We start from the raw sequence: 26,787 nt of genomic DNA on the forward strand, positions 1-26,787 counted from the left end.
TTTCATTTCATGCAAATACAAAATGTGCATTTTATATTATTTATTAGGAATATTGTGCTTTTACCAAAACTAATACACCCCTGAAAGCTAGGATCGTTTTAGGACTTTGATCCCTGACAATATTTGCGTTAAATTTATACAAAAAATGAGAAATGAGAAAATTATTCATGGAACAAAAATTTTTTTTAACGGCATTAATCGCAGAGTCGCAGTAAAGCAGAGATGGCCGACAGAAGGACTCAGAGGCTTGTTTTTGCAGATGGGATATTTAAAACTTTGAGCGCGTCATTTGGACCAAACTATTAATAAAAGTCCAGCCTCCCAGAACTAAACCCCAATACTTCTCTGGACACTTGCCCTGGTGTCCGCATGGCAGCTGGGCGCATGCGCAGCGGCTCGGTCCCCAGTCCTATGCAATACCTCTGAAGGAGCCCGGTGCTCAAACTTGGACGCTGACTGAAAATAATGTTTCCCGCAGAAGTTAAGGCTCGTGACGCCGAAGCACGAGGCCGGAACTCGGGTCAGAGCTTGTGAACGTGCTCAAACTCGCTCTGAGATACTCTTCAGGGCTCGAGTTTGTTACTTTTGAATGTAATATCGTTTGGGGGTGGCTCGGTGTTCTGACCAGGTCAGTGACAGCCTGCAAACAGCAGGGAGAGCTGTGCGGCGCAGCGCAGCGCTCCTGGAGCTCTGACACAGGTATGTCTCATTTATTCTGATGTACAATTCATGTTTGGTGTTAAACAATAGCATATCTTAGTTTCTATGATTATTATGTACTCTGACGCTAACTTATAACACATTTATTCAGTTTTGTAATTTAAAGATTTAAATGGAATGATAAATAATCAGAACTCACTAGAATAAAGATGCGGGTAAAGAAAAGCAGTTAATGCCAATTAAATCGAGATGGTGACAGTTTGTGTGAATTTAATCAGTTTACTTATTGCATGTTTTTTTTTACTGATTTTAGACGCACTTTCAGATTTATTCTAATCAGAAGGTCCTTCAAGATCCGTTAAAACTGTAAAGTGAAATCATAAATTTTCACAATTTGACATTAATTTTATCATATTGTCATTTTAAAAATATGATGCGGCTTTGAAGACATGGTGACAGATTATCTCTGCAGAACTGCATTTGCGCGTCCATCCATCCATGCATCCATCCGCTCGTCCATCCTCCACGTGGACTTTGTGTTTATCTTTGTAAATGGGAATCTTATACCGCGGTTTTGCAGGGCCCCAGTGGCCCCTGGTTACGGGCCTGCCCCCTCCACCCCGGAGCAAAACACACCGACGCAACATCTAGTAGGACCCACTGCACCGTAATCCACTCAGATTAGATTTCCCACTAAAAGGCTTCATCACGCGCACATAAAGCCCGACACACCACTGAGGGTGTATGGTAAAAATATATGTAACATACTTATTTTATGAATTCATAAATGTATTAAAGATAACATTTACATGATGAAGCAGGCCTTCTTGGAAATGTTTCAATCCATGTTGGTAAATAGTTTTATTTTAAGTATTTTTGACGCTTGTGGGTCTTTTTTTTATAAAAAAAAATTCTAGGCTATAAATTAAAACGATTCTAATTCGGCACAAATAAATTCATTTGATTCTTTTTATTATTATTATTTTATCATTTAAACTAAAACAAAAACATAAATCTAACATTTTTGTCCAACATTATTTATTGCAATGGGGTTAAATTTAAAAATGCAATAATACTTATTAGGAAGAAGACATTTAGTGTGTTTTACATTAATTAACTTCTTCAAAAATAAAAGGAAATACCTATTATGTAGGAAATCAATTATTATTATTATTATTATTTTAGATTGTCAAAGTAATTAATCTTGTCATGAAACTAATATCCGGATCGAAACGGTTTAATTTAAGGTTATTATGTGACTTTGCTCTGCAGATGTGGGTTGTTTAACATCTTCTGTTCGGCTCTCAGAGCGTGAAATTACCGCCGTCTGCTGCCGCGTGCACACGCGCACGCGCACACACTGTCTCATATGTGTGTTTCTTATGTTGCTGTCAATAGTCACAGTAAGAAATCTAATTCTCTCTTCTGGGACTCTGAAGGAAATGGCAGCATTATTGATCTCTGCTCAGTGTCAGGTTAGCTGTTAGATCAGTGACAGCAACATCCAGCCTTTATTTAATAAGATTTGACATAATAAAATAAAAAAGCATCAGGGATTATCCATTTATTTTCTAAAGCAATAAACTCATAGAAGAAACCATTCAACACTTAAAATGACATTTAACTCTCCTTTAGTTGAGATTATAACACAATAAGTCTAAAATAAGTTTAACACAAGTCATGAAAAGTTAGATGAAATAGTCTTGATTATGTCCTCCACAGAGGTGAGATAGAGATGGAGGGGAGAGAGAGAGGGAGGGGTAGAGGCTTGAGGCTCCTGCACAAATCAATTCACCTGAGAGACGCATTATTGTCTTCGGTTTCAGGCCACGAGGAGCTGAGCGCTATGAAAAATTAAAAAGATGCCAGTTAATTTAAAGGCTTGGGGCCAGAAACCTCCTCGGTGCACGCTCAGCAGGGGCCGCTTACCCTAATTTAATGTTAAATGGACTTCTGGGCCATTTTGAATTATTTGTTTAAAACTTAGTTTAGTAACATCCTGGCCTTTATAGAAACCATGCATGAATAGCATCAGTTTGGAGAAATGGGGTAACATGACAGGAGTGATGAGCAAAGTAGTTCCTGCTATCAATCAGAATTCAATGTAAATAACCAGGACATGTGAAAAGATTTAACACAAAATGCAGAACCTGACGTTTTTGGAGGTTAACACGCGTTGGTCTTGCTCAAACTAGCCGTTAGCGCATCAGTCCTGAAAGAGAAACATTTTCTCAGAAGAGAGGCTGTTCAGGAACTAGAACAGGTAAGATGTTAAGTATAACTTTCACACAATACATTTTTAATGACAATTTCTGATTATAATCCGTCACTCTGAGATTTCCATGCAGGCTGAACATGAAAATAGTCTCCTACACCTATCTCCTGCATTAGCTTCTGATAGAAATGTTTGAAAAGCCTGACAGAGCTATGTCACACTGAAACTTATAGCTGCTGTCCAGACTTTTCCCCTTTCAGGAATTAAGTGTCATGTTTTGTACATAATCTCTTTATAATGTAGGAAATGCGTCATTTTTTTAATTATTTATTTTTTGCTAAACCCGCCCCCGATCCCTTGGAGCACAATCCAGTATGAACTGGGCGGTGATCAGCACTAATAGCATTAAACTACCACTTATGTACAGATGTTGATCACACAGCGTGCTCGAGCGTTTAAGGACGCACCTTGTTTGATGCAGGTTGGCGACCTCACTCTTAGACAAGTAAGTCTTTAAAATCTAAATATTTAAATACACAGCATAAAATGAGCATAATAATTGTAAAACAATGTTCTGTTTTGTCAGCTAGAGGAGGGCGTTTATGCTTTCTGCCTTAAACACGGAAATTAAAGTAGGCCATGACGTGATACGTTTATCCGCTACCAGATGGTACCATCAGATAAAAGATAAAATAATGGACAGCTGCTTTAACATTCATGGACTCAACCAGCTTGACTTGTGACAGGGTAGGCTGTTGTTGTTTTAGCATCCAGGAAACAGCAGAGAACATCTCAACTAGTAGAAGCTAACTGTTAGCATTAGTGTCATGGATTTTATCAATATGTTTATCAATAACCCATTTCCTATAGTGAAGAGAGAAGGAGACAATGAGCAGACAAGTCAAACAGTTATAACTGCGGCAAAATGCACCGAACATCCGGTCACAGAGTTTATTTACAGAAAGGGGGAGTGAGAGAGAGAGAGAGAGAGATTGTGTGTGTGTGTGTGTGTGTGTGTGTGTGTGTGTGTGTGTGTGTGTGTGTGTGAGTGGCTTGTGTGGGTGTGTCTGAATGAGTGAGCATGATCAAAGAGGCATAGAGCGATACATTTACATTCAGTTGATTGAGTCCATGATCAAGAATTAACAAACATATTTTTTCCATAACATTCCCTCCTGTTTATCCGAATAGGCTAACCAAACAAAAGGAAGCAACAAAACAAAACAAAACAAAACAAAACAAAACCAACTAGGGAAAATAAAAATAAGTAAAATAATAAGGAATTGTATCCACCTACATACTAGTCACCATCATCTATGAAATCTACATCAACCACAACTTAAGGAATAGGGAACGGGTAAACCCAGGAAAGGTGATCATACTCAAGACAAAAATGATAAGCATCAAAACAAGAAATATAATAAGTAAAGTGATAAATGCTACGATCAGATATGAAAGGTTCAGAATCAACACGATAAGGCAAACACAGCGTGAGGTGCTGCAATCATTTGTCTACTGCGGATCGTAATCTCAATCCTGTTAATTTGTCCAAAGAATCATTGAGAGGTTGCTCGCTGCAGAACCACAAAGGTGGAGCTGCACCATAGTCAGCCCCGTTCATTCACGCAAACTCAGCCTAGCCCACTGACTTCCGTTTTTGTTTTTCAACTTTATCGCAAACTAACTTGACCCACATGAATTACGGCTGTTACTAGTTTACAGTCGTTAATGCGATGTTCTATGCTTCAATTAAACAAGGTAAATATAACTTGCTACATGACAAAGCCTGGATACATCCTGAAATGAAAAGGTTTCTTTTAGCGAATATCTGCCCACAGCCGCTCTAACAAAACTGGTGTACAACAGCATGTAAAACTATTAAATTGGTTTGGTAGTCCAGTGGCAAGATTGTCTGAATTAAATTTTGCTTTCCCCTCAGCTGATGCTGGTTCGATTCTCGGTGGGGTCAGTAGTAATCTATTTAGCCAGCTGAAACATTTAATTTGTTTATATTTTAGTTGTAATGTTTATTTTCTGCAAAATATTTATGTCTCTAAAAGTTCTTTGAATTTGGTCGTTCCTAAACAGCATTTTAGTTGAAAATCTGCTCACAAATGGACTCACACTGGCTAAATAAATGCATAAATAAATAAATAAACACATTAGTCATTATATGTTAAACGGTATACCAGTAAATTATTGTAAACATAGTACTGGCAAGTGTAGCTAGAAATGAAGAAAAGGGGTTGTAAACTACCTAATCCTTCCGCTACTGGGAGGCGAACCTGCGCAAAACTGCATGTCAACCTGACTCCATAACCACTACATCACCACATCTGATAAAAATTAAGTGGCGTTACATGTAATTGTCCTACCCAGTGTGTCTTTGGAGATGGGATGTATGGTTTATTGGCGGTGTCTCAGTAGAAGTCATTTCAGAAATAATTTGTCAGAAAATGTACAGAATATCCAGATTTGAGAACCAAGACCAGACCCGCTTCGGGGGAGGAGACCAAATTGAAGCTGAGATGGGAGGAAAATGCATGAATGAGGCCAAAAATGGCTTTGGCGTGTTTCTTATGAAGAAATGACAATATAACATGGTAAAAAATCCAAAAGTTAGATTTTTAATTATATGGAACCTTTACAAAAACTGTTCTATTAACTTCTCAACTCCGTCCTCAATGTTGCATTTTTTAGCTATAACACCCTCGTTGGTTCCAGAATGCTATCAAGTCTGACAACTGGAAGGAATTGGACTGACTCTGATGAAATGGGCGGGGCTGACTCTGGTGCAGCTCTACCTTCTGGTGCAGCACCGCCTTTGTGGTTCTGCAGCGAGCACCACTTGGAATCATTCCATACAGAGTTCAATACAAAAATCAGCAAAATAATAAGAACAAATAAGGTAATAAACACGATAATGTAAACACAACTGACAATAATATCTTACAGCAGTTCACAGAGATAGAAAATGGAATCAGCTAAATCAACACAATTATAACCTTAAAAAAAGCTATTTCATACATATTGAGATGCATTTACTGTGATGCTCAATTTTACAATTTATGGCAGTTCCTGTAAGGAGATTGGGAAGGGTTAGCAATACCTTATAATACACAGAAAATATCAGTTCGGTGTATTGAAACATCAGGTGAATTTAGTTTAAAGCTCCAAGGTGCAGACAAATCTATGGCAGAGCTGAGGCAAACCAGGCATTCTTCATCAAAGGGCTTATCTGTGGACTGAGAGTCCCGGTTGGAGAACAGGTTTGAAAGTCAGAGTCCTCTTCCGTTGATCAGGATGTTTCAGTCTCACGTTGATGAGTACTTTGAAGTCCAGGTCCGTAGCGTAATAACGTAGTTCGGAACGTGAAGCGCAAAGTTCAATTTCTCAATAGGAAGACTTCAGGGTCCTTCCGTGGTGTGTCGAGGCGGTTGTCCAATTGTCAGGGAGCTGATCTTGTCCCCGAAAAGTCCTACAGGTCCTTGACTGTGAAACCAGTCTGGAGATTTGGGTGCAGGTGCTTGAAGTAGTTGATCCTTTTCCAGCGTATCTTCTTCGCTGTGTCCTGTTGTAGATGCGTCCAGGGGTCGTCAGCCGAGGTGGATGCAGGTTACGTTGTCCTGTAGGTGCACGGTCAGGGAGGAGCCCCAATCCGTCGTTTCAGTTCCAGTTCTAGTACCCCCTCAAATGCTGCTGTCTCATTTGTTCCATCAGGTGCTGAGAGGCGGCCCAAGTGCAGGGCCATGAGTGCAACCACCAACATCAACAATGTGGTGAACCCAGCAAGCTTGAAGCAGATCTTTATCTTATCTTTATCTTGATCTTATCATCACCGGTTTGAGAGATGGCACCCTAGTGGTGGCCCACCCCTGTGTAGCCGGACTTCGTTGCTGCGCTAAAGCGGTTGGTTGATAAGCTTGCAGTGGGATAGATGAGTCCAAGTTGGCCTCTCAGCAATCTTCACAGCAGTGGGAGTAATGAGGGGTACTTCGAATGGACCTCTGGCTGCCCCATCTGTTTCGCTTCAGCACCTTCATCAAACCCTAATTTCCTGGTTTCACGACCTGTGGCGAAAAAGCATCACTGATGCAAAGAAAGCTTTCTACACTGACAAAATTCTCAGCTCTACTGACTCTCAGAAACTATTTTCAACATTCAAAACTCTGCTCAACGCTCCTTCTCCACCTCCAACCAACAATCTATCAGCTGACACCGTTGCCTCATTCTTCACTGACAAAGTGGCAGCTATAAGCAAACAGTTTACTCAACTGGCCACTCCTGAACATTCGCTACCACAAACTCCTTCTAGCCCAACCATCTCAGGCCCTACTGCTTCATTTTCCTCCTTTTCCTCTCTCACTGAGAACTGTGTGTCCAAGCTTCTCACGTGCAGCCGCCCTACTACATGCCCACTGGACCCCTTTCCGACTAAGCTGCTCCAAGCTATTGCTCCTACAGTAGCCGCAGCAGTCACACATGTGATCAACGCTTCACTGACATCTGGTACATTTCCCACCTCTCTCAAGTATGCTCAGGTTAAACCGCTGCTAAAAAAAAAAAACATCTCTTCCTCCAAATCATGTGGAGAACTACAGACCTATCTCTCTCCTCCCTTTTCTGTCCAAAATCATTAAATGGGTAGCTTTCAAGCAATACCTCTCACAAAACTGCCTGCTTGACCCTTACCAATCTGGAATCAAAAAGGGCCACTCCACTGAAACTGCTCTGTTAGCAGTGACGGAATCCTTAAAAGAAGCTAAAGCGACTGCCAAATCCTCAGTGCTTATCCTGCTCAACTTGTCGGCTACATTTGACACTCAACCATGGCTTCCTTTTGTCCACACTCTCTACCATAGGCATCACAGAGAAACCACACGCCTGGTTTGAATCTTACCTCACAGGATGATCATTGAGTGTATATTGGCTTGGACAATCCTCTACCGTGCACCCTCTTTCTACAGGAGTGCCCCAGGGCTCTGTACTAGGACCTCTTCTCTTTGCCATATACACCACCACACTGGGTGAGCTCATTCAATCACATGGCTTCTCCTACCACTGCTATGCAGATGACGCCCAGCTCTATCTGTCATTTCCACCGGACGACCACACTGTCTCTGCACGAATATCAAACTCTCTCTGACATATCAAAATGGATGAAATCCCACCATCTCCAGCTCCACCTCTCTAAAACTGATCTACTTGTCATCCCAGCAAAACCATCCATACAGCACAATATCTCAATCCAAAATTACTTCCTATCTCTGGCTCCTTCAAAGGCAGCTCGAAATCTGGGTGTTGTGATTGATGAACACCTGACCTTTAAAGATTATGTTGCCTCTGTTGCTCGTTCATGGCGCTTTGCGCTGTATAACATACGAAAGATCAGACCATACCTAACACAACATGCCACCCAGCTCCTGGTGCAATCTACTGTCATCTCCCGCCTCGATTACTGCAATGTCCTTCTAACTGGTCTTCCAGGCTGTACTGTGAGACCTCTTCAAATGGTCCAGAACGCAGCGGCGCATGTGGTCTTCAATTAGCCAAAAAGCACACGTCACCCCTCTGTTCATTGAGCTCCACTGGCTACCGCTAGCAGCTAGTGGTGTGCATCTCTACCTGCCTCACGATTCGATCCGATTCCGATTATCTGCCTAATGATTCGATTTGAGTCTGAAATGCATCACGATTCTTCACACAAAAATTTTCATTACTTAATAAAAGCAGTAGAATAGTTTTCAATTTCTTTTTGATTTCGAAATCCCTGAAAAACAGAACATTCATCTATTCACTATAGTGAGCAATACTTTTTTAAGTGTGCTGCCTATAATTACTTAAATAATATAAGAAATAATGTTTTCGGTAGAGCAGCTTTAAGATAGAATATTACTGAACTTTAAAATAGTAAACAAATACTGTGTTAAGTGATTATTTCACATCCAGGATCCCAAAACCGAAATTACCCCAGACATCCGATTTAAATGTAACGGGTACATCTTTGATTACTGGTAATGTTGGCCCTGTATCCCTGTCCGCCTTTTCTGTTTTAAATTGGCGCTAGGGCAATGCAGTGGCATGTCATTGCAACTCTGCCCCCAGAAGTAGTTGTAAAATCTCAAAACTTTATTGTCCTGCATAGACATAGACCGGGGTCGGCAACCTGTTCCCATCAAAGAGCCATTATTACCTGTTTCCCACAGTAAAGAAAACACTGGAAGCCACAGCAGCCGCAGCGTTGTGGGCGGGGCCTACCCTCAGACAGCAGAGAGCTGCTCACAACAGGTGATAGCAGCCAGTACCGGTCGCTCGTGTACGTCAAAGTTATCTTTCATAAGACGATAATCAATAAAACGATTATATAAAGTGGATCCAGAAGTTGTAGCCCGTCTCTGCCGACAATATTTTGATATTTTTCACCCTGTTGGTGGTTTTACTGAGCAGGTGCCACTTTTGTCATACGTTTCTTTTTAAAACATGTTTAGACTGTTCAGAATACAAATCCAGGCTCTGTCGCGTTTGATTGTTGTAATTAAACTTTGTAGGTGGGGAAGGTCAGAAAAGGATCCAATCATTTTGCTTTTCCCTCATTTACAGTGACGGAGATAACGGTGCAGTGTGCCTGGCTCTGGTGTTAATCAAGTTTAATTTTATCTCTGCGCAACAATTTTCACAAGAAAACAGAACAGCTAAAAGCAGGGCTTGTGTTGACTGGACAGTTCCCGTATTTGACCGTTTATTTTGATGGAGAAAGAATAGAAAGAATTACCCCGACGCATGCAGACAAACTGACACTATTCTACGCACATCGCAGATGTAGCTAAATCAGTCAAGAAAAGATTCCCATCAGAACATCTGAGCTGGACACTGCTCAGCGCAGCTCACTGTAAGCTTGTACTACATTAGGTCCACAGCGAGCTGAAGGTGTGGAGAGGGGCTTGGAGCACGTCGCAGAACCAGAGCGCATGCAGGAAGATTCCTCCGACTGAAGTGAGACTTGTCACTTAGAAAATGTTCCTTGATTATGAAACTTTGGCTGAATAGTGCTTGTTCCTGTCTCCAATGTGGCGACGCATCCAGGAGCTGTCTGAGGAGAAGCCCAGAATCTCACATCCTCGTCAGCTCAGAATGCGCCGATATGATTACGCACAAGCGTGACCCGTCAACCCGGTCTCACAGTAAGACCGGGTTGGAACTGTTCAGGTTTACGCAGACAATCTTTACATTTAGAATTGGCATACAGATGTAAAATTAATGCAGTAAAATATAAAGCATTTTATTTAAATATCCATTCATTATTTTACAAGCACAGAGAGCCGCATCAGATGGATGCTAAGAGCCGCGGGTTGCCGACCCCCGACATAGACATAGGGAGAAAATCTCATTATGTCACTGTTGGGGTTATTAGGAAGCGAATAATTTGTAAGCTTTTGCTTACTTTTGGATTCTTCAATAAATTCTGTAAATATGGGAATATTTACGGATGTATTAATTAATTAAGATACAATTAGGTATCTTCGGCAGGGGCGGATTTAGCAATTTGGGGGCCCAAGGCGAACACAGACATGGGGCCCCTTACACTAAATTTTCGACAATCTTACCTTTAACTGGATTTGCGAAACTCTCCCCTCTTCTGACACGAGTTATTTTCCCTTTTTATTAGTCCTCCTCTTTTTTTCCTGTATTTCCCTCCCTTTGAGTGCTTTCAATATTTGCTCTGCTTTCTTTTTTCTGTCAGTGCTCCTGTGCTTTAGCCTTAGTTATTTTTTTTCTATTTTCCATTTTGGTCTGTTTTCCTCCCTTTAAACATTTTCCATTGTCTTTCCTTTCTGCTTCCTTTTGATGTTTACATCGAAAAACAACGTCACTTTCAGAAGTGAAGATAAAAGCATGCTGCTTCTTTCTCTTATTGGAGCCACTAGGATAACTTCATGTCATGCTTAATGTTTTGACTATCGCTTTGAGTTTGTTACGAATGCTCCCGCCTCTCTTCTTATTCTTATTTGTGGTCTTATGGCACTTGGCAAACAACAATTTGGTGCATTACTGCCACCAACTGGATTGGAGTGGAATGACTACCAATCACTTCCTGCTTGTGCATCACAGTCTTAATAACCCTCTTATGACATAATTATAACAGGGCCGCCTGGTATTTTTTTTTATCTTATGGCTGTAAAATTGTAATAAAAAGTGCAAAATGTGTGTAACTCTTCTCCTTTTTTCAGAACAACCTCAGCTTTCAGTGTGTGGTTTGTATTTCCAAACCATTATAACAATTCACGAAAAGAAACGTGAAGCCACTTCTCCTCCAGCTTCACTGGCTGCCAGTCAACTTTAGGGTTCATTTCTTAATCCTGGTTCTGGTCTATAGGGCCTTACATGGACAAGCACCATCTTACATTGGTGATCTTCTTTTTTTTTAACAATTTTTTTATTGATTTTCTTCATTTGGGTACCAACACATATAATGAAAATAACTCCACTCAAATCATAAAAAAAGGCAAGAGACAATTATGTGGCATAAATATACAGATAAACAAACATGAAAACATTGTGCCCAATACCAATTTTCATTTCCCTTCTGTTAGCAAACCTGAATTCATGGTATGTTTGAAGTAGAACAAAAAAAAAAAAATAAGGGAGTGAAATAAAGTGTAAAAAAAAAAAAACAAACAAAAAAAAAAGACACACCCCCTGCATACATTAACAATATCAAATTACTTTGTCGTTTCACATTGTATTACCCGTTTCCAAAAAAGCAAAAAATAACTTCCAGATCTCATCAAATTTATCTAACATATGTTTTGTAAAATAGCTTATTTGTTCTAAAGCCACAAAGGATGTCATAGCTTCCAACCAGTCTGAAGTTGCACAAATGTTAGGTTTTTTCCAGCAACGTGCAATACATCTTTTAACCTCCAATAGACAAATATCCATAAGATGTTTTTTAGAATTAGAAAGGATAAAGTTGTTAGGATATATGTTTAAAGCACACAACTTAGGGTCTACAGGTATTACTCCATTAATTATTTTACCAATAATTAAAAGAGTCTCCTTCCAAAAATGTAATATTGGTTGACTTTCCCACACACAATGAAATAAGGATCCCCTTTGAGACTTACATTTAATACATGTGTCAGGTACATCAGGGTTGAACTTATGTAACTTAGTTGGTGTGATATATTGTCTGGTCATCCATTTGTACTGAAGTAATTTGGAGTTTGTATTAACAGTCTGGGTCTTAATTAATGAACAAGTTTCTGTCCACTCTTCCTCTGATACGGTTCCACCCATATCGGAGTTCCAGGCTCTGAAGATGCTCATTGATGAATCCTTAGAACTTTTAATTATCTCATTGTATATAATGGAAATCTGTCCCTTACCTGACTTATATTTAGCCGTAATCTCATCTAAAGTTGATGGTGCAGGTGGGGCAAGGTTGCCATTTTGACTTGATTTAATGAAGTTTCTAACTTGAAGATATTTAAAAAAGTGTTTTGGGGGAATACTAAAGTTAGTCACCAGGTCTTGGAAAGTTCTCATATTCTTTCCTTTATACAAGTCAGAGATTGTTGCTAGTCCTTTTAGAGACCAAGTTTTAAATCCTGGGTCGTTTCTCCCTGGAGGAAATTCTTCATTGCCAAAAATTGGCGTAAGAGGGAATAGCTGTCTAGTCCCATCAAGGCAGTTTCCTACCTCATGTCATATTTTAATTGTATTTTTTAAAAATGGGTTTTTGGTTACTTTCAACAATTTCTTTATATTTGATGAATATATATAAAGGTTTGGAGAAATTGCAATATTTTGAGCCTCAATATTGACCCAAGCTGGGGATTTATTTATTGGTTCAAAGTAAAACATACCCATCCTAATTTGAGCTGCCCAGAAGTACCATAATAAGTTTGGAACCTGAAATCCTCCTCTATCATATGGTAAATATAATAATGAAAGTCTAAGTCGTGGTCGTTTATTGTTCCAAATAAAATTGGTGAATGTTTTATTCAAAGATTTAAAATAACTAAGAGGTGGGGAGAGTGGAATAGACTGAAAAAGGTATAAAAACCTACTAAGAACTGACATTTTCAAAATATTTATACGACCTATCATAGAAATAGGCAATGTTGTCCATTTATTAATTTGTTCGGAAATTATATTTGCTAAAGGTGTATAATTGGCTGAGATTATTTCTTCTATTGTAGGGGTAATTTTAACTCCTAAGTACGAAAACCCATATTTTGAGGTGGAAAAAGAAGTTTTGATTGGGGGATTTAGTCTCTCTTTATCAGATAGGAACATTATTACTGATTTGTCATTATTTACTTTGTAAACTGAAAAAGTACCAAAAGTTGTTATCAAGGTATGTAAGTTTGGGAGTGATCTTTTTAAATTAGTACAGAATAATATAATATCATCTGCATACAAGGAAATTTTGTGTTCCATATTATTAGTTTTTATTCCTGTTATGTTCCCTCGTTTGCGAATGGCCATAGCGAGAGGCTCAATGGCCAAAACAAATAGCAATGGGGAAAGGGGACAGCCCTGTCTTGTTCCTCGTTTTAAATTAAAAGGTGCGGAAACAAGTCCATTAGTCATTATTTTGGCCTGTGGGTTGGAATATAAAAGTCTAATCCATTTAAGGAAATTCGGACCTAAACCAAACCTCTGCAGAACTTCAAATAAATATTCCCACTCTATCCTGTCAAACGCTTTCTCAGCGTCTAAAGATAGGACTGAGTGGTCTAGAGAGCCTGCTTTCTCATATATAATATTGAGAAGTCTTCTTATATTATGGAGACCATAGCGGCCTCGCACAAATCCACATTGGTCTGGGTGAACTATGCAGGGAATGACCTCCTCTAGTCTGCTTGCCAAAGCTTTACACAAAATTTTTAAATCATTATTGAGTAGTGATATTGGTCTATAAGATCCACAATGAGTGGGTGTCTTTCCAGGTTTTAATATCAACGAAATCATTGCCGTGTTTAGTGACGTAGGGAATAAACCCCTGTTATAAGATTCTTTAAACATTTCGAACAAAGGTAGAATTAACTTAGCTTTAAAAAATTTATATATTTCAATTGGAAATGCAAAAGGTCCAGGCGCTTTTCCACTAGAATAATGTACTATGGCTTCTGATTATTCTTGCAAGCTTAGATCCTTTTCTAACGTTTCCAAGGCTTCATTGTCCACGGTGTTAAAATCTAGTGAGTCTAGGAAACCTTTCTGTGAGGAAGAGTCATATTCAGATGTATAACGTTTCTCATGGAACGTTTGAAACCGTCTACAGGTGGTTCAGAACACCTGTGCTCGGCTTCTGACCAAGTCCTCCAAACACACCCACATCACCCCGCTTCTCCTCCAGCTTCACTGGTTGCCAGTCAACTTCAGGTTTCATTTCAAGATCCTGGTTCTGGTCTATAGGGCCTTACATTGACAAGCACCATCTTACCTTGGTGATCTTCTTAGTCCCTACACCCCCAGCAGGTCCCTGAGGTCCAGTGATCAAAGCCTACTGGTTGTGCAGCACCAGGCTAAAGACCAAAGGTGACAGATCATCTGCTGCTGTGGCCCCCAGACTCTGGAAATCTCTCCCCCTGAGCCTGAGATCAGTGGACTCAGTGGTCTCCTTTAAAAAGCAGCTGAAGACTCACTTGTTCAAGCTGGCTTTTGTATGACCTTCTTCACCACTCTGTCTTTATTCTGCTCTCCCCACCTATTCCACCTTCCTCAGGATCCACTGATTTCCCTCTTTCCTGTTCACTCTCTCTCTTTCTTAACATTTTTTCTTTTAAATCCCAATTGCCTATTTTTGCTCATTTTAAATATATTTTAAACATTTTCTAAATGCTTTTTTATATTTATATTTTTGTTTTTGTGAAGCGCCTCGTGATTTTTATCTTGACAGGCGCTATAGAAATGATATTTTCTTCTTCTTCTTCTTCTTCTTCTTCTTCTTCTTCTTCTTCTTCTTCTTCTTCTTCTATTTAGAATGTATTTCTATTACAGCCTTTGAAAAATCTGCTTAAAAGTGAAAAAAGCAAAAACGGATTTGAATTTTTTACAGTTATTACTGAACTTCAAAATTACTGGGCAAACAATTTAAACTTTGAACTGAAATGCATCTATTCTTAAAAAAGTTTGAACCTTGGTGTCTTTTAGAAGTTTTTAAGACCATTTATTTTTAGAAACTTTCAGACGTTTTTATTTGATGTGGTAGACCTTGAAGCAGTTTCTCTCCAGCTGCAGGCAGAGTCCTGCACACCTCACACTGCCATGGGGTGCTTCTCTGGCACACTGTGCACTGCTATACCAAAAACGTTTGTTTTAGCAAAAATAATTATTTATTGTAAAAATATAAATAATGCTGGAATGATGCTGAATCTTACAATTAGCAAATAGTTGAGGGTTGTTCAAATATAAAAATAAAGACTGAACAAATGTTCATATCCTGGTTCACTGGAGATCTGTCCTTCTTCATGGTCACTGTCTTCAGATATAAGCCTTCTGGGACACCTAATAGATCGTGTTGATTTTCTTTGATGCATTTACATAATTGCATGCTGGTTTTTATGCTAATTAGCTTCCCCGTTCCGTTATCCGCTTTCACCGCGGCGCTGCGCTCCGTTTCAATCAGGCTGTACAACAGGATTTCCCCTCGTAGCGATATTTTCCCTAACTCTGATTGCTTCATGCTATAGATCGTTGGAAAGCTGCTTTTATGTACTTTTAGGAACCGTTGGAATTTCCTGGATCTGATCAGCCATTCAAAAGTTATAAAACGGAGCATTTTGGATGACAAACTCAGCACGTCTCTGGTTCTTTGTTGTGATTCGGTGCGCTCAAGACAGGGAATCCCGGTGGCTACCGTAATGTATTGTATATGCACGAAAAGCCCCATTTTTAATCTTTTCAGCACTTTTGGAATTTTAATGATATCTTGAACGGTTCAGGAATTATGGTAATGAGAAGTGTGCATGTCCAATCCCGTCGGCCACAGGTTGGTAATAAGAATATTGTGGCATTAACAGAGGGGTGCTGGCGGTCAGGGCTAGGGGGCCCCCCAACACAAGGGGGCCCCAGGCGGCCGCCTACCTATGCCTAATGGTAAAACCGCCTCTGATCTTCGGGGCACCATTCCCCTTTTAACCGGTGAAAAATTGAATCCAAACCCTTATCAGTCTTTCTTAAAGTTCGTGGAATCTTCTAGGAGCAGAGATTTTCACACCAACACAAGCAAGTCACGGGAGGCAAAATCTGAATTTTATAACATTTAATTAAACAAGGGATAATAATGTAAGACAATTTGATATAATTAGAGATGTGTGTGTGTGTGTGTGTGTGAAATCAACTGTGTGTGTGTGTGTGTGTGTGTGTGTGTGTGTGTGTGTGTGTGTGTGTGTGTGTGTGTGTGTGTGTGTGTGTGTGTGTGTGTGTGTGTGTGTGTGTGTGTGTAAACGAATGCTTTGTCTTCCCACAGCAGGTGTGCGGGGGAGTGTGTGTCCTTGAGATGTGTGTGTGAGCTTGAGAACTTCAGTGAAGTAACCTTTTCTTCTCACTCTCCAGACAAAGAAAAATAAAGTTTACTTGTACTTTAGACTAAATTTCACAGTAACTTAAACACTTCAAAAGTTAACAAAACAACAAAGATCACTCGTAAATTATTTAATCTAAACAGTCAACCAGCCTGGCCACAGCTGACCGACAATAACCCAGATTTTAAAATGATAAACAAAAGATCTTACTTCACGGTAGATATCTGACGTGTTTGGTACGGAAGATAGAGAAAAACCGTGGGTATTTTGAAGCAATAGCGCGGTGTAATTGCTTATTGTGGTCTAGAAGAACCAGAAAAGATAAAAGTAAAAATGAAATAAAACTTGCAGGAGCAAACAGCTGTTCTGAAGCAAAGCAAGGCGTCCCTTGTGTTCGCTGATCCGATGTGAATTTACGCTGCTCCTCTGCAGTTCTGCTTCGTCCTCTTCAGTGGAGCGTCTCCGGGTGGTTCGCTCTGATTTTATGGTTTTCCGCTGTTTTCTGCGGCTTGGCCTCTTGTCGTGTCCGACCCTTAGCAGAAATCGACCCCTTCACCGCCAGCTGAGGCTGGAACGAAAGAGAACTTTCCTCTCTGCTCCTCAGCACTTAAACACATTCATGCAGGCAGGACCCTAGGAGTTCAGAGGTCCTCACGCTTCTGTGTGCAAAGCATCATGGGAAATGAAGTTTCTTGGCGCTGATGTGATTATTTGCTTTTTCAGAGCAATTTAACACAGTTTTTAGAGAAAATCACTGCACAGTAATTTCCTCATGAGGGCAGACCCTCAACAGTCACGTTGCTGCATCGATGCGGAATCATGCACGGCTGAATCGCGATGCATCTTAGAATCGATCATTTTTCCCACCTCTACTAGCAGCACGCATCAAATTCAAATGGCTAACACTAGCATACAAAGTCCGAGATGGTACGGCTCCCATCTACCTGAATCCTCTTGCAAAGGCTTACGTCTCGGCCCGGCCGCTCCGGTCATCACAGGATCGTCGGCTAGCAGTGCCTACACCACCCTCAGGACAATCCAGACTCTTCTCATGCATCGTTCCACAAATGTGGAATGACCTACCAAGCACTACCAGAACAGGGGCTTCCTTTTCAATATTCAAGAAACTCCTGAAGACCCTGCTCTTCAGAGAGCATCTTCTAAACTAGCACCTTCCCTGCACCCGTCCCCCTCTCTACTGTCCACTCCTTGTTCCCTCCTGTCCATGACTGATGTCAAGTTGTTGTTGTTATTGTTGTTGTTAGCCTCAAGGGCAACATGCCGATTATCACTTGTAAGTCGCTTTGGACAAAAACCTCTGCTAAATACATAAACAAACATAAACATAACATTCTGGGAGATCACTGTAGATTTTGAATTGTTTTCAGCAAAAATCCTTATCACCCAATATTTATAGTAATTCCATCCAGGCAGTGTAATGTGAGGAAATCATTATCAGCCTCCCATCCTCTTGAGGCATGAGGCAACTCATGGCTCACCAGAAACTAAACATAAACAAAAAAGGGTCCGATACCGGCAAGCATTGCGCCAACCCAACGTTAAAATTGGACCTCACATACATGTGAAAGAACACCCATTCCAAGGAACTTGCAATTACCGTACTACTTCACGTCAGCAAGGGGCAGAGTCGTGCAACACAGTGTGCAAACAACAACAAAACAACCCCAAAACAAACCAAACAACTAACAAAAAACCATAGTTCGTGCAAAGAAAATAGAAAATAAACACAAAAAGTGATTTACATCACCTAGGAGTAACAGGAGAAATTGTAGGAAAAGAACTGTAGCAAAAATTGTAATCCAATGAAATCAAAAGAATCAATCCATCTAGTAAAAAAGGGTGAGCTTGTCAGCATCTCCAAGCTCATATCAAAAAATAATAATATCATAGACTCTATGTGTTTGCTCTCATAATGCCAGAAACTCACCTCTAGTGACTTCTTAATTTAATATCTTTGCTTCTAAAACTGGAGTTAACTAACAACGAAACCAGTCCTAATTATAAAAATAATATTTCAACTCCACATAGATTCAGTAAGGTAAGGTTGCTTCAGAGTACATCAACAATGTACCATGGTACTCAATAATGCAACTCAAATAATGTGTAAACTTTGTCAACAGGAGATAAATACTGCTAAATTAAAGCTCAGTAAGTTAAATTTGACAACAGATTTATCTAGGGAAACAGAGACAGTGAACGATCAAAAATAAAACAACTGATGGTGTTCTTAGATACACACAACCCTAAAGGTGTTTGAAAATATGATAATCGTTTCAGGAAGGGAAAAGACATTCTAAACAAAAGAAATAATTCATAATTTACAAAGGTGTACTCATATAAAATGGTTATTATATGGGAAACAAGGAAGTGCTTGAGGAAGAACCCTAAGTAGCTTAAGGGTCAAGCAGAGGAGTATAACTAAGTGTGATTATGACCAACTAAAGCGTTTATACTCACAAAACAACAAGAAATAAACAAAATAAACAAAATTAAAGGCGGACAAACGTAGAAAATACTAGATGCTTATGTAATCAGGTCATTCTCAGAATAATGTGACCATCATGTCAGGTCATTATGCTACTGATCAAATAAGGGTCATTTAGGACAAGCGTCATCTCATAATGCTTGTCTAGCAATAACAAAACAGTGGTGATGTCAAGGGCGAGAGCTGCTCCCTCATGTTTTTAATTAAGAAGGTGATAATGAAGTGGGAGCTGATTAGGTACTAAGTAGGGGCAAAATAAAGATTTAGCAAAAATAACAGAAAATATTCACCAACCTACACAGAAGGAGTTCAAGGAAACAGTGAGGGTCTCATTTTCAGGGCATGTGGCCCTGAGAAGTGGCATAATTACACTCAGTCACATTAAAAAGAAAAAGTAACTATTAAATCTTACTAAGAAACTGCCAAATCACTCATTCATCCTCTAAATCCTATTTATAAAATAAATGTAGGTATGTACAAAGATTTTTAAACTTTTATCATGTTTTATGAAATCCAAGTTATGAAATGTAGGCAATATCATACTGCCTGTCCTACAATGAATTAAAATATGTGGTCATGTACAAAATTTACTATGTGATGTGGTCAGCAACAAATCTGTTCGTTAATCGGTTTAAATTTTACCAATATTAAATGGTTCAGCCAGAAACTACATAACTTTATATTTCTCCTAATTCCAAAGTGAGCAAGGTTGAACCGCTGTGTCAACATTAGCCTAATCTCAGCCGGTCCCAAAACACGGGCAAATGTTTAAATTCCAGAGAGGACAGATGAATTCTAATCAACTGTCCTGCTACTTCATTCTAAATTTAAAAGTGCGCAAAACCCATATTTAAATTAAAACATTAACTTATCCATAACCAACTTTTAAGTGAAATTAACAACTCAGAGTTACTCTTCCCTTTTGTCATTGTTTATCTTTTAGGAATATATTAGAAGCTTTTCTGATTTCTGTTCAAGAATCACATGGCTGATAGGATATTGTCTCACTTGTGCCCAAGGTCTGTTAGAATGCGTGTTCACATTCTGATACGAGCTTGCTTTTCAACCCAGACACAGAGGAGCGTGAAATTCTGTGTCAAAGCATTTTGAAAGTTCCCAAGCTGGAAATACATGAAGAATTAAACCAATTTAAACTTTTAAAATGTAAATTCCCTACAGCAGCTTTAATCTGCTGTCTCATTTTATCTTACCTCCAGACTATTTCTCCCCTTGTTCTGATCACAAAGCCCGCTAATCGGAGATCTGAACAAGTTCCTACATTGGACAGACACCAGGAGATTCAGTTAATGACAACTGATATTTTTTAGAGTGTTCAAAGTGCAGATTTTGAATTCAACAGGTACTGCCCACCAGATTACTTCCACCCGGGTGCGATTGTCATCCGCTGAACTCCCTTGTCTTGACTTTAAACGTCAGAAACGAAGATTTTAAAACAAAAATAAGGAGATAAAATGCAATTTGACAATAGTCATTAGTTTTAGTTGGTCTGAGAATACTGTTTAGACCAAAATATACACGCTTAGCTTTTATTTGGGCACTCTTTTACTACCAAGTACTGATAAACAGTCAATGTCTCAAACTGAGGGATTCCAGTAAACCCCTTCACTTCCAGCCACTAAAAGTGACACAGGTTATAGTTCAAATTATATTAATCACCAGAATACCAGGAACTAAATATTTGGCCAGTGATTAAGCTTTTGATGCATGAATTATGAAATCTTCAACCATGATTATTTAACAATTATTCTCATTTATCTTTGGGTGTGAATGAAACAAATTTCAACAAATATTGTTTGTAACATTTAATAATTTGCAAATAATTTACTATATATTCACCTCAGTGGACAGCGTGTATTCTGAACATGAAATATGTTGGCTGGACTTATTGAAGTCCACGTAGAGGGGCTCAAATGCAATAAAGTCTTCAGCAGCTGTGCTTAACAGCAAAAACAAATAAATAACAATTATGAGAATCTGTTCAAATTATATTTGTCATTTTTATTCTCTAGCTGTACCGTTCAGGCCGCAATTGACCTTGGCGGCTCAGGCTCAGAGCACAGCTGCGGTTGTTTAGATTCTTTAGGCAGGCCTTGCCTCCTCTCTGTTTCACATTTTCAACCTTTTCTTTTATCTCCACTACTCTGTGCTTCCTCGCAAGCATAATACATTTGTGACACGCCTGCGGTTATCAAAATCACGTTTACCATCAATCCTCTGATAATCTTCAGATCATTTCCACATTTCCTGGATTGACATTTCCATCAGTGTACAATATTAACTCAAAAAGTATTTTGTGAGTACCCCCCCCCCATATCGATACACACCGTCTCTACTTTCGCATGAGGTCAGATTCAGGCTTGCGAATCCACCCTCCAACTGTGTATCTACCCACAGCGGGGCTCGCTTATCAGCCAACCAGTTTAGAAGTCTGACCACCAACTTGAGACGTGTGCAAATGAGTTGCAATATCCTTCTTTCTACGAGAATAAGCAAGTCCAGACACTTTCTCATCCATTCGAACAAAAATTAAAGCAGACAACATCTAAGAACAAACAACAACACAGATAACTAGAGCACGTTTCTAATTCTCCGGCTAAAACGGTCAAAAACCCAAGCCAGATTACAGCATTCCCGGAATCTGTATATCTTTCTCTTTGACCAAAACAGCATTCAAGGAACCTGTCAAAACCATCCTATTCAAGGCGGATGTCACCATAATTTGAATCGCCATAGTTATCATACCACTTTACAAAACCATCATATTCATGGCGAACGACACCATCTATTTCTTACACCAGAGTTGCATTTCTAATTTCGGCTAAAATGCAGAAAACCAAGCCAATACAGACAGCATTCAAAAGAACCCGTCAAAACCATCCTATTCACGGCGGACGACACCACTTCATTCTCTGGTCACCTAGGATTTTCTCTCGGTACCACAGAGACAAACAACAAACTTGTCTCACCGAATCTCTCCACTCAGGTCTTGAGTAGTTTGTGGATCCACAAGAATCATCCAGCTGCTTCAACCAATCCACTGTCATCTGGACAAAGCAGGCAGCACTGTGAGGGTCATGTTCTTTGATTTTTCCAGTGCATTTAACACAATCCAGCCTGATGTACTTTGCCAGAAACTCCAGAAGACACAGGTGGGGGCCTCAACTATCACCTGGATGAAAGACTACCTGACAAACAGACCACAGTTTGTGAGGCTGAATGGTAAATGGTAAATGGTAAATGGCCTGTATTTGATATAGCGCCTTCTAGAGTCCTGGAACCCCCCAAGGCGCTTTACAACACAATAAGTCATTCACCCATTCACACACACATTCACACACTGGTGGGGATGAGCTACAATGTAGCCACAGCTGCCCTAGGGCACACTGACAGAGGCGAGGCTGCCGAGCACTGGTGCCACCGGTCCCTCCGACCACCACCAGCAGGCAACGTGGGTTAAGTGTCTTGCCCAAGGACACAACGACAGCGACAGACTGAGCGGGGTTTGAACCTGCAACCTTCTGATTTTGGGGTGAGCACTTAACTCCTGTGCCACCGTCGCCCCACAAGAAGAACTGCACATCAAACCAGGTGAACATCAGTAAAATTGGAGCACCACAGGGGACTGTACTCTCACCATTCCTTTTCACCCTGTACACGTCAGACTTCCAGTACAAGTCAGAGACCTGTCATCTACAGGAATACTCAGATGACTCTGCAGTTGTCGGGTGTATCAGAGATGGACAGGAAGCTGAGTACAGAGAGCTGGTGGAGCGCTTTGTGGCATGGTGTGGAAACAATCATCTGACCTTGAACGTGAACAAAACAAAGGAGATGATTTTAGACTTCAGAAGAAACAGGGTGGAGTCAAACACTGCTTCCATCATGGGAGAAGAAGTGGAGGTGGTTGAGGAATACAAATACCTTGGAGTTCACCTGGACAACAGACTGGACTGGAGAAAGAACAGCGAAGCTGTTTACAAGAAGGGACACAACAGACTGCACTTCTGGAGGACGCTTAGGTCCTTCAATGTCTGTAGCAAGATGCTGCAGATCTTCTACAAGTCTGTTGTTGAGAGTGTAATCTCTCCAGCCTTCGTATGCTGGGGTAGCAGCATCAGAAGCAGGGACCTGAAAAGGATCAACAGCCTAATAAAAAAGGCCGGTTCTGTTCTGGGGACGACTGTGGAACCGCTGGAGGAGATAATGCAAAGAAGGATTCTCCAGAGAATCAAGAAAATGATGGACAACCCTGAGCATTCTCTTCACAAGACTGTCCGACAACGGAAGAGTGTCTTCAGTCAGAGGCTTCTTCAGTTTGGCTGCAACACTGACCGCTACTGGAGATCGTTCCTGCCAACAGCCATTGTAATATACAACACCTCTTTGATGACTTGATTATTATTATTATTATTCTGAGCTACTACAGCAATCAATTTCCCTCTGGGATTAATAAAGTATTTTTGAATTGAATTGAATTAATTATTGAAGATTTTAGTTTAAAGTAAACTTTGTTTATTATTCCAAAACTTTTTTAACAGCTTTTGAATAATAATCTTTAAAATAAAAAATAACCTTCTGATATTTGTTAGTGTCACTTAAAAATAACAGAGACCATTTAAGACTGCCAATATTGCAATATATAGCGTGATAATTATCCCGCTATATATTGAACATATATATTTATGTATGTATATATATATACAGTGCTGGGCAAAAATGAGTACTCCCCATCTTACAGAAACGTCCAGACCATCCACTGAAGTTAACATCTCGACAGGACCATCTTCTGATGTGAAGGATTGAAGAAAATCTCCATGCAAGTTCACTGCAGTTAGCTAAAGCAGTGGAAAGCCACACTGGAGTGACTGTTTCCCATGACACCATACAGCACACACTGCACAGGAATGGCATGCATGGGTATCATCCACCAAGGAAGCCTCTCCTTAAGCCCATCCACACAAACGCACACCTAGGATTATCTAGGGCCCATGCTGGAAGAGATGAAGACTACTGGGACTCTAGACTCTGGAGTGATAGACAAAGATCACTGTTGTTGGAACTAATGTTTCAAAACTGTATGACGTTGTAAAGGTGAGGATTTCAAAGAGAAATTCATGGTGTCTACATGGTGCTCTAGAAGAGGTTATTCTTGAAGAATGGAAAAAGATAATGTTCCAGTATGTCACCAACTTGTTCATTCCATGCCTAAAAGACTTGGTGCTGTCCTTGAAAATAACAGTGGTCATACAAATTACTAGAAGTAAAAATACAAAATACTAGTAGTAGTTTTTGTTGTGGGGTGTATTCATTTTTGCTTCAACCAGTTTTAGTAAAACTGAAGATTTTGGGATCTAAGTTATAATAATAACCTTAATTTCATGTTATAGAGTTAAAACAAGTTTTCAATAGAGCCATCCTTGTGAAAATTCTGGAAACTGTCCTTTGTTCATTGAGCTCCTGATCAAATCCGTACTTTTGAAAGGGGTGTACAAGTCATAAATAATTCCTGAAAAGAGGAAAACTCTGGATTCTTTCTTTACTTGTTAGTATATAGAACTCAGACTTTATTTCAAGCTGGCATTTTTTAGGTATACTGACCAGGCGCTGCTTTTTATTTTGCATTCGAACAACATAAATGCACACGTGTTGTTTGCTGATCCAAAAACCAAAACGCCATGAGCAGAAAGGTGCTTTTTCCATGTTCAGGTGCAGAACGGTGTTCAGCTCAGGAAAAACCCAAGCTGTAAACACCTCCGCATGGGAACCACAGATCTAGTAACAGGGAGGGACTGTTGTGTTTGCATGCTTGTGTGCTTCTTTGCAGCAAACTATTTTGTTCGTCAAACTCTTCTGATGCCCTTTGTACAATAAAAATGAAAACAAAAACAAAAAAAGAAGTGTCCTTTGCTGGTCATTTTGTCCCAGTGTCACTTTCTGCCACCTACAGCAACAGAAAATAATTTCTTGCTCTGTAGTGTGGCGTCTTGTCTCACTCGAGTTGGAGACAATTGCCCGACTTCCAAGCTCCCCTCCGCCAACCTGTCTCCTGTCTAGAATTAACGAGGTCACTCACTGTCTTCGCGCACCAGTCAGCCGCTGTGTCTCTGGTCCGGAGCCCGCCAAGCAGCCGTATCATTTACACGTCTCCATTTTCAATGTTGATATTTACTTCTGCAATTATCGCTCCACTTCACCCTCGGCCAAAGATGATATGCTGAAGTTAACGCTGCACTTCCCTCCTTTGGTCTCCTGTTGCTCAAACACTTGTAAACACAAGGCAGAAGGTACAAACGCCACATCATGGTGTGTGGTTTCATCAGCTTTAATACATTTCCTCACAAAAACATGTGAGCAACTTGTAGCAATTTAAAATAAATCTGGTTTGGTTCAATAATCCAGACACTGACATTTCTTCTTCTTCTCTTTTAAAGTGAGATCAGATCTAAAGAAGCCATGGAGGCCTCGCAGGACCTGAGCGAACAGATGGTGAGTTAAAGTCCACTGTATGTGTTCAGGTTGGTGTGTCTCAACCTTTTATTGTGTGTGTGTGTGTGTGTGTGTGTGTGTGTGTGTGTGTGTGTGTGTGTGTGTGTGTGTGTGTGTGTGTGTGTGTGACAGTCCAGCAACAATATGGCTGCAGGCGAAGTTAACCCAAAACATACATTCTTTTAGGCGAAGTGTAAGAAAATTGCTAAATTCTCATGATTTCCTCATTTTACTTTCAAGCACCAAGACTTACATCATGAATAAATGATCTGGACTAAATTATTCTACAGGCTTTCTAAATTTCCTTTAACAGTTTATCTTGGCCATAATTTTTTCTTTGTATGTTGAGTCTCTAAAATCTGACTTAAAGGACATTTACACCAAAAAGTACAAATATTTCATTACCTTACTTAAGTAGAATCTTTAGGTATCCAAACCCTATTGTCTGTTAGCCAACATTAACCTCTTTTTACAACAGTATACCATATGGCCTTTTGGAAAAATGTTCCTTTGGGCTACTGTAGTGTGCAGCTTAGGCCAAGAATATACTTTTTAATCCCACGTTTGCATGTTCATCATGGCTGCCTAGCGTAACTTGCGTCTGAAGTGTTTGTGCGCATCCTCTGAAATTAATGTGACACGTTTGCTAGCTGCAATATGTGAACAACCAGTAGGGGGAGTTGAAAAAACAAGCAAAACGTACTCGCCATTGTCACGCCGTGTCTGGTTTAGAGGTCTTACATACCTGCTACGATACCGCTGTCATCTTTTTTCTGTCGTAGTCTCAAAATTAACCAGCTGCTGATCTCCCTTCTTTTCATCATGTTTGTTTTGTTTGTACCTTACAAATCCGGTACTCTATCTAGTTCCGTACCGTGCCCCCTAGTGGAATCCTGCAGTACTACACGCAGTGCAGCATGCCGCCTGCATCAACGTGTAGTCAAAAAGCAAGTATATTCCTAGCCTCAGTGGCTTTTTCTTCAGCATGCATTACAGTTTTTTACTTTTTACACGAGTAAAAAGCTTGAAGTGATTCTTCTACTTCTACGGAAGTCTTTATAAACCCTAGCATCTACTTCTATCAATGAAGGTGAATAATTCTGACATCTTTACAAAGTACAAAAGATGTCCTCCACTTGCAGACTTTCTTGCTTTTTCAAAAGTAACTTGGAATTTGTGCAAACGGTGAGTGCACACATTTGGAATAAATGCAGAGGGCTCTATTTTGGCCAATTCTTCAATGTGAATGGGACTTCATTTGAGAATCCACTAGATTTCAGAGGATGTGGAGAAAAATAGATTAAATAATAGGTTAAACAATGCAAACTGATGATACGCCCCTGAGACAACAACACATATACACA

The 26,787-nt window shown here is 39.9% G+C and overlaps 1 protein-coding gene across 1 annotated transcript in view; it reads left to right on the plus strand.

The window, feature by feature from the left end:
• The first annotated feature begins 474 nt into the window (after positions 1–474).
• The window catches only part of eya4 (EYA transcriptional coactivator and phosphatase 4), a 94,780-nt gene continuing 68,467 nt past the window's right edge, over positions 475–26,787 (plus strand). Inside the window, exons 1-2 of the mRNA XM_070542519.1 lie at positions 475–699; positions 25,369–25,423. Of these exons, the coding sequence (XP_070398620.1) occupies positions 25,391–25,423 (33 nt within the window). The 5' untranslated portion in view covers positions 475–699; positions 25,369–25,390. The remainder of the gene's footprint in view (positions 700–25,368; positions 25,424–26,787) is intronic.

The sequence above is a fragment of the Nothobranchius furzeri genome, chromosome 2 (genome assembly GCF_043380555.1).
Source record: "Nothobranchius furzeri strain GRZ-AD chromosome 2, NfurGRZ-RIMD1, whole genome shotgun sequence".
NCBI lineage: Eukaryota > Metazoa > Chordata > Actinopteri > Cyprinodontiformes > Nothobranchiidae > Nothobranchius > Nothobranchius furzeri.